This window comes from Microcaecilia unicolor, chromosome 1 (genome assembly GCF_901765095.1).
Source record: "Microcaecilia unicolor chromosome 1, aMicUni1.1, whole genome shotgun sequence".
Lineage (NCBI taxonomy): Eukaryota > Metazoa > Chordata > Amphibia > Gymnophiona > Siphonopidae > Microcaecilia > Microcaecilia unicolor.
In genome coordinates, this window is record NC_044031.1 from 98,342,150 (window position 1) to 98,355,711 (window position 13,562).

A 13,562-nucleotide genomic window follows, 5' to 3' on the forward strand; every position below is an offset into this window, starting at 1 on the left:
TGTTCAAGGCTTGTGCAGATAAGGACAGAGTCTGTGGGGACGGGGTCCCCGTGTCATTATCTAAGATAGATTTTTTTTCTTACCTTCCACCACAAACACTTTCCATGCAATTGTTTCAATAATTATCTTCACACTGGACTCTATATGCAAGTGGTAGCCTAAAATTAAAGCATTTTCATCTGTTGAATGGCATTCAGAGCACAGATGCTTCTTACTGTACTAAAATAAAAGGCAGTGACTCAGGTTTGACGACGTATTTTATTGTGAGATGGGGAATCTGGTTAAAAAAAATTCTAAAAAAAAAAAATGACCATGATGTGACAAGGAACTTAAAGGAAGATATTTTTTGAACTTACATACATGAATACAGGAACAAATTGGCACAAAAATGTTAAATGTTGTTCCCACTTTCTGACAATGTTCAAAGATTATTCTAGTTTGGTTTATTAAGAAAATGACAGTTTTTATGGTTAGGCTATTCTTTTAATAAAATTGCAGCGCATCATGCCATTAGTCACACAGTGAACTTCAAAATTTAGGAGCTTCATATTAAAAACCAGATAAAGTAAAGATGAACTGATTGTAATTGTAAAACTAATACATTCCCATTTTATCTGTTCTACAGTCCAAGGCAAGTATAAATGTTAACATAACACTGTTAAATCAAATCTCAATGCAAGAGAACCAATTGCATCTCTACTTTAAATCTTATCAACTTTCCAAAATTTCATACTAAAATATATTATTGTATTAATACAAACTACAGTATTATACACTACACTGTGTAATAAATAAAGAAATATAAAAATAAGACACATAAATATAAAAGTTTTCTAAAACTAAACAGATACATATGTCAGTAAGAAGGGTATTAATACTGCAAGGTTTGAAGACATACAGTACAAAATGCTGCAGAAACCTATAAACTAAAAAGAAATAAAAATAATACTGATAGGTAAAGTCTAATATGGCTGTTAAATGGGGTCCAGAATAACTAACATTTGATATGAGGCACAACTTCAAATGGGTTAGAGAATTGATGATATAGGACTATGTTCCTGAGCCTCACCAGTGATCTGAAATTTTCCAAGTCATAACAGTTATTGAAGACTAATCCTGATGGACCAGCTGAAATTGGGGGAAAAATGTAAACAGCTTGAAAACAACCAGAACATTGGTCATCTCAGTAAAGAAAAAGGTATGCACTAAAGAAAAACCAGTAAACAGAATTCTTTGGAAAATAGTTTACTTACCCAACATATTTTGCTAAAAAGGCTGCATTCAGGGGTAACAAAGAAGACATAACTTTGCTGAGCTTTAATATTAAGAGTGGGTCTGCTTGTTGTGTGGAAACTGCTAACAATAAGACTATTAGTTATTAGCCACCAGATCCAATACCAAGAATAGCACTCTTAATACTAAAGCTTAATGAAATTGTATCTTTGTTATTGCCCCTGAAGTAGCCTGTTTGATGAAACACGGATATCTTGTAATTAAACTATTTTCCACAAAACTGTATTTACTAGTTTTTCTTTACTGCAGACTTTCTAGTGTTATTTTTTGTGGTGCACTTGTCTCTTTTTACCATCTTTTACTCAATTAAAACCAATCATATCCTCTTAATATAAAAGACCCAACAAATTCAATAATCCCCAGTTAAGGGCCTGAATTTCTATGCTTTTCTTATTACTTTTCTCCCCCCCCACCCCAAACCACCAACATAGAATGGGGAAAAGTCCTGATAAATCAGGCCACAAGTGCACAGTTTAGGATCATGATTTTTCAGCCTCTAAATTATATCTGCTTATTTCTGAAATTAAAGGAGATCTGTTAAAGAAGATTAAAATACCCCATTGTAATTATTTTATAATTACAAAAATTCAAGTTAGCTATTTGTATAAAATATTTGGCATAAAATGAAGTTACCAAAGAATCTCGGCATTCCAATTCATTTAACATTTGTGGTCTAGAGTGATTTTAGAATTTCAATACAAATGCTAGTTATTGTAGTCCACACACTGAACAAAGACTTGCAAAAGCCTTTAAAATACTGAAACATGGCACTTGCAGCACACTGGTCTTGCATAAGGCCAAAGGAGATACAAAGCTTCATATCATATCCTTCATATTTTACTATATATTCAATTACAAACACTGATTTATGTCATCCTTGCCAGCATTAACACTGTTAGTCCCTGCAATCAAAACCTGTCAACAATCTTCACTATATTTTAACCCCGTCCTTCTTTAAGGCTAACAATACACTTTGTAATAGGCTACACTACAATACCTTAGTTATAAATTGCTACCTTTAGCTTAAATTTACAAAGGTAGTTGGTACTGTTAGCAATTGCATTATCTGCAAAAGGGAATTCCATAGTGCAAAAGTCTGCACCCTTATTGTAACATAATAAAATACTGATGTGGACTTTAAATGTTTTTAACGAGCAATAACATCAAAAAAAAATCTCTCCCAACTGTACAGTTTAAAAATTAACATATGAATTAAAATTAATACTGATAAAAGAAATGCCAGATGTGTGAAATAGATCAGGTTTTCTAAAACCTGATCCATATTAGCTTTTAGAGTCACGGTTTCCATAGTTTAATTCCTAAGTTGCTTCACGTTACAAATTTGTTTACTATCTTTGAAAATTGCTGTGAAAAATTACTAAGTTTGAGGTTCAGGCACACCTGGATTTTTTTTTTATACACAGTAGTGAGCAGAAAGCACAGTATACAAGCCACTGTGTTTCTAAGAAAAAAAAAGTGTAAAGTATAGAACGTCATTACCAATTCAAATTTCTTTTCCTTATAGAAAAAAAAATACCAGCTAGGCTTGGTTTTTCTCTTCTACCACTTGCTTATCACTCTTTGTTATTTCTTGTTCCAAGCTGCTTACTTCATTTACAGATACCTCCTCCTCCTCCACTGTACCTTCACATTTTTCTGTCCTATTTTCCTTTTCAAGTGCTTTTCCACATTCTTTGTCCTCCTGTTCTACATCCATGTCTCTGTCCTCTTCCTCCTTTTCACTATCGTCATCATCATCATCATCCTCCCTCAATAGACTTTCTCTCTCATCAGAGTCAATTTGAGACGGAGATCCCCTAGAATCCACATGATCACTGTTCAGAACTTCCTGTCCAGTTTCCTCTTGCTCTGTACCATCCCGCTCTTCTGCTTCTCTCTTGCAATAAGAGTAACGGTGATTCATGTGTTGCGAGTAAGATCCAGAGTGAGAAAAACGCTTGCCACATTTGTCACATTGGTAGGGCTTTTCTCCAGAATGAAGACGCATATGCTCAATCAAATGATGTTTGTGTTTAAATGCTTTTTTACAGATTCCACATTCATGAGGCCTTTTACCTGCAAGAAAGCAACAATAGTGTTACACAACAATATGAGAGTTATGATATAGAGACGTATTATGCTGTTCCTGGAATTAAGTTAAAGCAATTATTTTGAATAATCACACCCACTACAAACTACACGTCATCACAGTCTTGGATACATTCTGAGAGGAAAGAGGATCCTCTACAAAATGCACAAAAACAGAACATGCAATTTTCAAAAGCCTTTTCCTTAAATAGCTATTTACTTGTGGAAATTAGTTGTCTGAAAATTGTCTAGTCTCCCTCAAGTAAAAGTGTCGATATTTTTACCAGCACTAAGTGGAAGTGTAGCCAGTAAGTCTGATTTCTGTGGTAAGCAAATTTATGGAAATGCGTTTAAAACAGAGAATAGCAAAGTTTTTGGAATCCAATGGATTACAGGACCCAAGGCAACATGGTTTCACTAGAGGAAGGTCTTGTCAGACAAATCTGATTAATTCTTTGACTGGGTGACCAGAGCTGGATCGAGGGAGAGCGCTAGATGTGGTGTATTTAGATTTTAGCAAAGCTTTTGACACGGTTCCAAATAAATGACTAAAACTGAGTGCCCTCAGTATAGGCCCTAAAGTGACTCATTGGTTAGGAACTGGTTGAGTGAAAGGTGATAGAGGGTAGTGGTAAATGGAGCTCATTCTGAGGAAAAGAAGATTACCAGTGGTGTGCTGCAAGGTTCGGTTCTTGGGCTGGTTCTTTTTATCATGTTTGTAAACGTTGCTGCTGGAGGGCTGTCTGGTAAGGTTTGCCTCTTTGAGATTATACTAAAATCTGCAATAGGGTAGATACCCCCGATGGTGTGGATAACATGAGGAAAAACTTAGCAAAGCCAGAAAAATAGTCTGGAATTTGGCAGCTAAGATTTTATGCTAAAAAAATGCAGAGTCATGCAAGAGCTGAATAATGTGATAGGGTTGATCTAAATTGTGGATTTTCAAACTCATCAGGGCAGGTAATATTAGATCTGATCTTATTTTGAATATCTCCTAATAAGTTATTAGTGGTCAACTGAGGTATCGGGAATAGTAGTCCTTAGGTCATCTTCCGTGGATATTTGGAATTCTCTTCTCCTGAGCCATTTTTGATTTAATAAAATTTCTGCATTTTAGGTGTGTGGTGTAGCAGCTTTTGTAGATAAAGACAAGAAATTAAAATTGTACAATACAAGAAACAGTTGAAAACCAGGACATTTGCTGAAGTGGTGGGAATGAGGTCAGTTATGGAAAATTACAGGATTTGGTAGATAAGTACTACTGACATGGACAAGATTGTGAAACTCAATCTTAAGGCACAATCATGTGGTAATCTCTGGTTTTCAAAGCAGTTTAAATATTTAAATAGAAAGACTAGAAGGATACAGAGGATGAAACAGAAAGCCTTACAGACGTATTAAATTCAAACCATGACACACTCCAAACATATAGACAACCAAGAAGGAATATTGGTCAAGGAACTGGAGAAGAATCTGTGCAGTCCAAAGGGCCTGTTTAGATTAATGGACAGGTTATTTTCAAGGAATGTAGCCTTAAATACCACTTATATTCTAACATTCAGTTTTTGTGTCCCACTGGATCAAATCCTATGAAGGATTTTTCATGGCAATGTCTTATTACAAAACTAAAGATTCATAGATTGAAATGGAATGTCTCCATAATTGAAACACTGTGGAAATGAAATGAAGTATCACGGAATGATACCAGATACAGCTGAAGAGGTCAGATCTCTCATGGAGTCAGATGATCAGGAACTTAGTTTGGTCTGATCTTGATAGGCTCCTGAAAGATCAGATAGCAGCGGTGACTCAGATGGCATTTTTGTAGCTCAGCTTTCTAAAGAAATTGCATTCATATCTGCTCATCAAAATTTCACTGCAGTAGCTCACGCTTCAATTTTGTTCACACTAGACTATTGTAATGCAACCTATGACGACCTTCCCCAGGAACAACTGTGTTGGCTACAGAAATCCAAAATATGGCAGTATGAGTTATAGAAGGATTATATACCAGAAATGTATGATGCCAATTGAGGCTTATGAAGGCCTTTAATCAAAAGGGACCTTCTTATTTGCAGGAGCACTTAGGTAAGTCCCACAATGCCATCTATGATCAAGAAAGAATTGTTGGGGATGCCCAGGATGAAAAAGATGCTTTTGGCATATACATGAAGCAGGCCTTTTGGGCAGCAGCTCCAAATACATGGAAAAAACTGTCAGATTTTCATTACAGCACAAGAAAGACTTGGTTTTTAGGAAGTGGGTTACAACAGCTTTTCGTCAAGCATATTCAGCCGGAGATCGATAAGAAACACAGTTTAACAGGAGTGATGACTGATGGGTGTGGGAACTGTAATTTCTAGCTGGGCATTAGTGGGTTTGGAGAAGCTGGATGAATATTAAGCTTATTGTTAGATTATGCTTTGATTTTAATTACTGCTGTATGTATATTGCTTTGGAAGGTTTTGGATAAGACAATTAATAAATTGATAAATGAGAAAAAATACTCATTCATCTCTAAAATAATGGAGAAAACCTGAAGAGAAAGCATTGATGTTTTTAACAGGTGTTTTCTGTAGACAGCAGTACTGATCAGGCATATAAGCAGGTGATATAAATTTGCCAAGATGGAACAGCTCTCCCAGCACTCAGGACTTAAACTTAAAGCTGAACCTGCATGGCTCTTCTTGTGCACCGCAGCCTCCTTAGACCCTAAGTTCCATAACTCAAAAAATGAATGCAACTTTGAGTACGTACTAAGAGACTATGGGCCAGATGCACTAAACTTAACGAGCCAGCAACATGGTTTTTAAACTGGTTCTAGCCAGTTTAGCGCGCAAGTAGTAAACCGGGACATGCACAAAAGGGTTCTCCGAGCCATTTTCCTGTCACGGTAGCAGCTAACGAAAACGGAATGCAAATGAGCAAATTTTTATTATGTGAATGCGATGCAATGCACTCCTGTTTCCGACCCCATGCACAAAAGCAGTCCCTACCTTTACCGTGGAAATTTTAGCATGAGGTGTGGACCTACCGGTTCTTCATTATTTCAAGTAGGAGAAGGGTAGAAACAAGGCAGGGAAGATGGAGCACAAAAAAAATAGTATAACAGCTTACACGCAGCTTCTCTGCGTGTATGAAAGCCGTGCCACGTTTCTTTTTCAAATTACATTTACTGGCAAGAAATTGGGGGGGGGGGGGGGGGGGGGGGGGGGGGGGGGGGGGGGGGGGGGGGTGGGGGGGTACTGAAATGTAAAGCATAAAAGTAATGGTAACTTACCAAAAATGCAAGGAATTTAAGGGTCCATCAAACAAACAGCGTCTGTGGGACATGGGCTTGGTTCCATCCCCAGCTGTTCCTGCTGCTTCCTTCTATTGGCAGGCTGACATCCTAGAATGCCCATCTCCCTGAAGATGGACTCTCATTGGCTGGCTGCTGTCCCAACTCCTCCTCTCTCCAGAGCTTCCCTGATGACATCACTTTAGAGCTGTGAGCTGATTGGATCCAAACTTCCTGATGTCCCCCTCCACAGATGGGCTAAACCAATTGGACAGCATCAGCCTGGAATGTCCCGTCCACTCATTACTGGAGGGGGACACCAGGAAGTTCAGATCCAATCAGTTTGCGGCTCTAAAGTGATGTCATCAGGGAAGTCCTACAGGGAGGAGTTGGGACAGCAGCCAGCCAATGAGAGTCCATCTTCAGGGAGAGGGGCGTTCTAGGATATCAGCCAGCCAATAGAAGGAAGCAGCAGGAACATCAGTGTTTGACTCCTTAGTTTCATCTCTGATTATAGAGATTATTTGCTTGGTACTCCTGGTAGCTGAAGAGCCTGGAAGGCATTTCACTTTGCATGGTCCCTTGAACTGTTTCAAAGTTAATGCCTCTGATAATGGAATCCCCTTGTAGCAACGGTTTCCTGGTATGAGTTTCAACATTAGAGATTTGGGGATGTCTTTTCTCTTTGGGTACCTTCATATCTTTTTGTTCCACCTGCATTGCTTTTTCTTCCGCCTCAGTTCTGTTTTCAGGAACATCACAGTGCTGTAATGGAGCAAAAGAATTCTGTACTGCTAGGCGTCAGGTGCTGCCATTTCCTATGATAGCAGCCATGAGAGAAGGATGCTGCTGGACACTTCCCTGGACCAGGACAGTTATTACTGACTCTCTGGTTGAAGGACTTTCTAATAAGAGGTGTCCTGGATCAGATAATGCAAGGAGGGAGTGGGCCAAGGTGGGGTCATGGTAGCTGAAAAGGATTAGGAAAATCCAGAGTTCACCAGGGAAGTTTTTGTAGTGGGGGGTTAGGGACCAGGGAGCCATTTTTATTTTTAAAATTTCCCTTCCAGTCAGTGTGTGAGCCAATCCCCACTTGTGCACTGACAAGAGATGAGACATTTTACTCCTGTTGAAGCTAGCCATTATGCATTACACCTCAGTGGTTTCTGATATTTATTCTGTCAGTACACATTTAATCTGAATACAATTAGTTCACTGCATTAAGGAGTAAAATATACCTTGTGGCGCACATGTCAGAATGCTGTGTGTTGCAGTTTATTACACTGAAGCCTTAAAGTGTGCATCAAAGTTCTATATTTTTCTGTTATTGCAGAAACGGCTGGAACCCTGACTTCAAAGACATGAAGAAAAGATTTTTTTTTTTAAAGAAAGCAATAATGAAGAAAAAAAATGACAAGGAAAAAAATTCTGAACAAAGAAGTGGAAAATCTCACTAAAACAACTGAACAGCTTTTGTTTCATGTCTATGAGGCACAACAGAATAAAGGGCAGAAACTGAGGAGACTGCTCTGCATGGGAAGAGCTCTGCATGGGAAGAGCTGTTTCTCTTGGCCCATTCTATGTTGTTAAGGTGAGTGAAAGGAAAGACAACAGACCTGGTGGAGGAAGGGGAGTTAGAGATGCTGAACCACCAGAGGAGGGAGAGCTAGGGAACCAAATAGATGTCAAACAGGGGAGGGGAAGAAGAGAGAAGGGTGGATGTGGACTGTCAGAGAAAAAGGGAAGGAGATATGCTGGACTGCGGGGTGGTGGGGGGGAGAAAGGAAATGCTGGACCAGGGAGGACAAACAGGAAGATTCTGAATTATAAAGGGGGATGCTGGACTATGGGGGAAGAAAGAAGTGGGTTAATGCTGGACTGGGGGGGAGGGCAGATAGATGCTGGATTATGATGGTAGAAGGGAAAGCAGAGGAGATGGAGAGAGGGGAAGACAAAGAAAGGGGAAATGCTAGATTAAGAGAGATGGGAACCATGACGGAGAGGCCATGTGGGTTTGGCAAGGGGTTGAATGAGAGCTAGATAGAAACAGAGCTGGAGAGGTAATAAATGGGGTAGTTGGAGACTGGGTGAGGGTAAGAGACAGGAGAAAGGGACTAGAGCGGGTCACCAATAGGAAAGAAATTGTGGACGGTGAGGGGGTGAGAAAAGAAAATAGATGAGCGCTAGGTTACGGGTGAGATCAGAAATGTGGTAATTTAGAAAAGGTGAAAAAAATACGCAGCTGGGAAAGAAGTGAGACAGGGAAAAGGGAAGGCTAGGGAAGAGAGTAAGAATGAAGACATGGGCTAGAAGGGAGGTGAAATAAAAAGCTGAATTTTGAGTGGATAGTGAGGCTGAAAAGAAATGAGGATACAGCTGAAAGAAGGAGTTCAGTGTCAGAGACAGATATAGGGGAGGAATGGAAGAAGTCAGGACGAGAGAGGAAAAATGGTACAGACAGCAGATCTTGGAATGAGAGTTAGAAGAGAGATGGAGGAAAGTAGACTGGGGACCAACTGAAATGGAAAAATAAAATGCTCAGGCAACAATGGCTGAAACAAGTATTTTACTTGAATGAATTAAACAACTGGGGAATATGCTAGCTTTGGGAAATGTGCATCTTGGATGTCTTTCTATTTTGCTCCATACAAGTGGCAATGCATTTCTATTGCTTCAGTGCTGCTGTACATGCAGAGTCTGTGTGAGGTTTCCAGTTCAATTTGAGCCTTAAGCACATAAGTACATACGTATTGCTACAGTGGGACAGACCAAAGGTCCATCAATCCCAGCACCCTGTTTCCAACAATGGCCAATCCAGGTAACAAATACCTGGCAAGATCCCAAAAACGTTCAAAACATTTTATGCTGTTTATCCCAGAAATAGAAGTGGATTTTCTCCAAGTCAGTTTAATAATGTTGTATGAACTTTTCCTTTAGGAAGCCGTCCAGACCTTTTTAAAACCCTGCTAAGCTAACCGCCTTTACCACATTTTCTAGAAACGAATTCCAGAGTTTAATTACACGTTGAGTGAAGACATATTTTCTCAGAAATTTACTACTTTGTAGTTTTATTGCATGCCCCCCTAGTCCTAGTATTTTTGGAAAGAGTAAACAAGTGATTCGTGTCTACCCGTTCCACTCCACTCATTATTTTATAGACCATTATCAGATCTCCCCTCAGCCGTCTTTTCTCCAAGCTGAAGAGCCCTAAATGCTTCAGCCTTTCCTCATAGGGAAGTCGTCCCATCCCTGTTATCATTTTTGTCGCCCTTCTCTGTACCTTTTCTAATTCCACTATTTCTTTTTTGAGATGGAGCAATTAGAATTGAACACAATATTCGAGGTGCGGTCGCACCATGGACAGATATAAAGGGATTATAACGTCCTCATTTTTGTTTTCCATTCCTTTCCTAATAATACCTAACATTCTATTTGCTTTCTTAACCGCTGCAGCACACTGAGCAGAGGGTTTCAACGTATCATCAACAATGACGCCGAGATCCCTTTCTTGGTTAGTGACTCCTAACGTAGAACCTTGCATTATGTAGCTATACTTTGGGTAACTCTTTCCCACATGCATCACTTTGCACTTGCTCACGTTAAATGTCATCTGCCATTTAGACGCCCAGTCTCTCAGTCTCGTAAGGTCCTCTTATAATTTTTAGCGAATGCTACATACCTGTAGAAGGTATTCTCCGAGGACAAGCAGGCTGCTTGTTCTCACTGATGGGTGACGTCCTCGGCAGCCCCTCCAATCGGAATCTTCCTAGCAAAGACCTTTGCTAGCTCTCGCGCGCCCGCGCGCACCGCGCATGCGCGGCCGTCTTCCCGCCCGAAACCGGCTCGAGCCGGCCAGTCCAGTATGTAGCAATACAGTTCAAGGGAAGACACAACTCCAAAGGGGAGGCGGGCGGGTTTGTGAGAACAATCAGCCTGCTGTCCTCGGAGAATACCTTCTACAGGTATGTAGCATTCGCTTTCTCCGAGGACAAGCAGGCTGCTTGTTCTCACTGATGGGGTATCCCTAGCCCCCAGGCTCACTCAAAACAACAACCATGGTCAATTGGGCCTCGCAACGGCGAGGACGTAACTGAGATTGACCTAAAAAAATTTACCAACTAACTGAGAGTGTAGCCTGGAACAGAACAAACAGGGCCCTCGGGGGGTGGAGTTGGATCCTAAAGCCCAAACAGGTTCTGAAGAACTGACTGCCCGAACCGACTGTCGCGTCGGGTATCCTGCTGCAGGCAGTAATGAGATGTGAAAGTGTGGACAGATGACCACGTCGCAGCTTTGCAAATTTCTTCAATGGAGGCTGACTTCAAATGGGCTACCGACGCAGTCATGGCTCTAACATTATGAGCCGTGACATGACCCTCAAGAGCCAGCCCCGCCTGGGCGTAAGTGAAGGAAATGCAATCTGCTAGCCAATTGGATATGGTGCGTTTCCCTACAGCCACTCCCCTCCTATTGGGATCAAAAGAAACAAACAATTGGGCGGACTGTCTGTGGGGCTGTGTCCGCTCCAGATAGAAGGCCAATGCTCTCTTGCAGTCCAATGTGTGCAGCTGACGTTCAGCAGGGCAGGAATGAGGACGGGGAAAGAATGTTGGCAAGACAATTGACTGGTTCAGATGGAACTCCGACACGACCTTTGGCAAGAACTTAGGGTGAGTGCGGAGGACTACTCTGTTATGATGAAATTTGGTGTAAGGGGCCTGGGCTACCAGGGCCTGAAGCTCACTGACTCTACGAGCTGAAGTAACTGCCACCAAGAAAATGACCTTCCAGGTCAAGTACCTCAGATGGCAGGAATTCAGTGGCTCAAAAGGAGGTTTCATCAGCTGGGTGAGAACGACATTGAGATCCCATGACACTGTAGGAGGCTTGACAGGGGGCTTTGACAAAAGCAAACCTCTCATGAAGCGAACAACTAAAGGCTGCCCCGAGATCGGCTTATCTTCCACATGGTAATGGTATGCACTGATTGCGCTAAGGTGAACTCTTACAGAGTTGGTCTTGAGACCAGACTCAGACAAGTGCAGAAGGTATTCAAGCAGGGTCTGTGTAGGACAACAGCGAGGAGCTAGGGCCTTGCTGTCACACCAGACGGCAAACCTCCTCCACAGAAAGAAGTAACTCCTCTTGGTGGAATCTTTCCTGGAAGCAAGCAAGACGCGGGAGACACCCTCTGACAGACCCAAAGAGGCAAAGTCTACGCTCTCAACATCCAGGCCGTGAGAGCCAGGGACCGGAGGCTGGGATGCAGAAGAGCCCCTTCGTTCTGCGTGATGAGGGTCGGAAAACACTCCAATCTCCACGGTTCTTCGGAGGATAACTCCAGAAGAAGAGGGAACCAGATCTGACGCGGCCAAAAAGGAGCAATCAGAATCATGGTGCCTCGGTCTTGTTTGAGTTTCAACAAAGTCTTCCCCACCAGAGGAATGGGAGGATAAGCATACAGCAGGCCTTCCCCCCAATCCAGGAGGAAGGCATCCGATGCCAGTCTGCCGGGGGCCTGAAGCCTGGAACAGAACTGAGGGACTTTGTGGTTCACTCGAGATGCGAAGAGATCCACCAAGGGGGTGCCCCACGCTTGGAAGATCTGGCGCACCACACTGGAGTTGAGCGACCACTCGTGAGGTTGCATAATCCTGCTCAATCTGTCGGCCAGACTGTTGTTTACGCCTGCCAGATATGTGGCTTGGAGCACCATGCCGAGACAGCGAGCCCAGAGCCACATGCTGACAGCTTCCTGACACAGGGGGCGAGATCCGGTGCCCCCCTGCTTGTTGACATAGTACATGGCAACCTGGTTGTCTGTCTGAATTTGGATAATTTGATGGGACAGCCGATCTCTGAAAGCCTTCAGAGCGTTCCAGATCGCTCGCAACTCCAGGAGATTGATCTGTAGACCGCGTTCCTGGAGGGACCAGCTTCCTTGGGTGTGAAGCCCATCGACATGAGCTCCCCATCCCAGGAGAGACGCATCCGTTGTCAGCACTTTTTGTGGCTGAGGAATTTGGAAAGGACGTCCCAGAGTCAAATTGGACCAGATTGTCCACCAATACAGGGATTCGAGAAAACTCGTGGACAGGTGGATCACGTCTTCTAGACCCCCAGCAGCCTGAAACCACTGGGAGGCTAGGGTCCATTGAGCAGATCTCATGTGAAGACGGGCCATGGGAGTCACATGGACTGTGGAGGCCATGTGGCCCAGCAATCTCAACATCTGCCGAGCTGTGATCTGCTGGGACGCTCGCACCCGCGAGACGAGGGACAACAAGTTGTTGGCCCTCGTCTCTGGGAGATAGGCGCGAACCGTCCGAGAATCCAGCAGAGCTCCTATGAATTCGAGTTTCTGTACTGGGAGAAGATGGGACTTTGGGTAATTTATCACAAACCCCAGTAGCTCCAGGAGGCGAATAGTCATCTGCATGGACTGCAGGGCTCCTGCCTCGGATGTGTTCTTCACCAGCCAATCGTCGAGATATGGGAACACATGCACCCCCAGCCTGCGAAGTGCCGCTGCTACTACAGCTAGGCACTTTGTGAACACCCTGGGCGCAGAGGCGAGCCCAAAGGGTAGCACACAGTACTGGAAGTGGCGTGTGCCCAACTGAAATCGCAGATACTGTCTGTGAGCTGGCAGTATCGGGATGTGTGTGTAGGCATCCTTTAAGTCCAGAGAGCATAGCCAATCGTTTTGCTGAATCATGGGGAGAAGGGTGCCCAGGGAAAGCATCCTGAACTTTTCTTTTACGAGATATTTGTTCAGGGCCCTTAGGTCTAGGATGGGACGCATCCCCCCTGTTTTCTTTTCCACAAGGAAGTACCTGGAATAGAATCCCAGCCCTTCTTGCCCGGATGGCACGGGCTCGACCGCATTGGCGCTGAGAAG

General features: G+C 42.6%; 1 protein-coding gene across 2 annotated transcripts in view; it reads right to left on the reverse strand.

Moving 5' to 3' along the window:
- Positions 1–239: 239 nt before the first annotated feature.
- ZEB1 (zinc finger E-box binding homeobox 1) overlaps positions 240–13,562 on the reverse strand; it is a 387,769-nt gene continuing 374,446 nt past the window's right edge. For both annotated transcript variants that reach the window (XM_030199176.1, XM_030199184.1), the window contains one exon: positions 240–3,369. In XM_030199176.1, the coding sequence (XP_030055036.1) occupies positions 2,834–3,369 (536 nt within the window). In that variant the 3' untranslated portion in view covers positions 240–2,833. The remainder of the gene's footprint in view (positions 3,370–13,562) is intronic.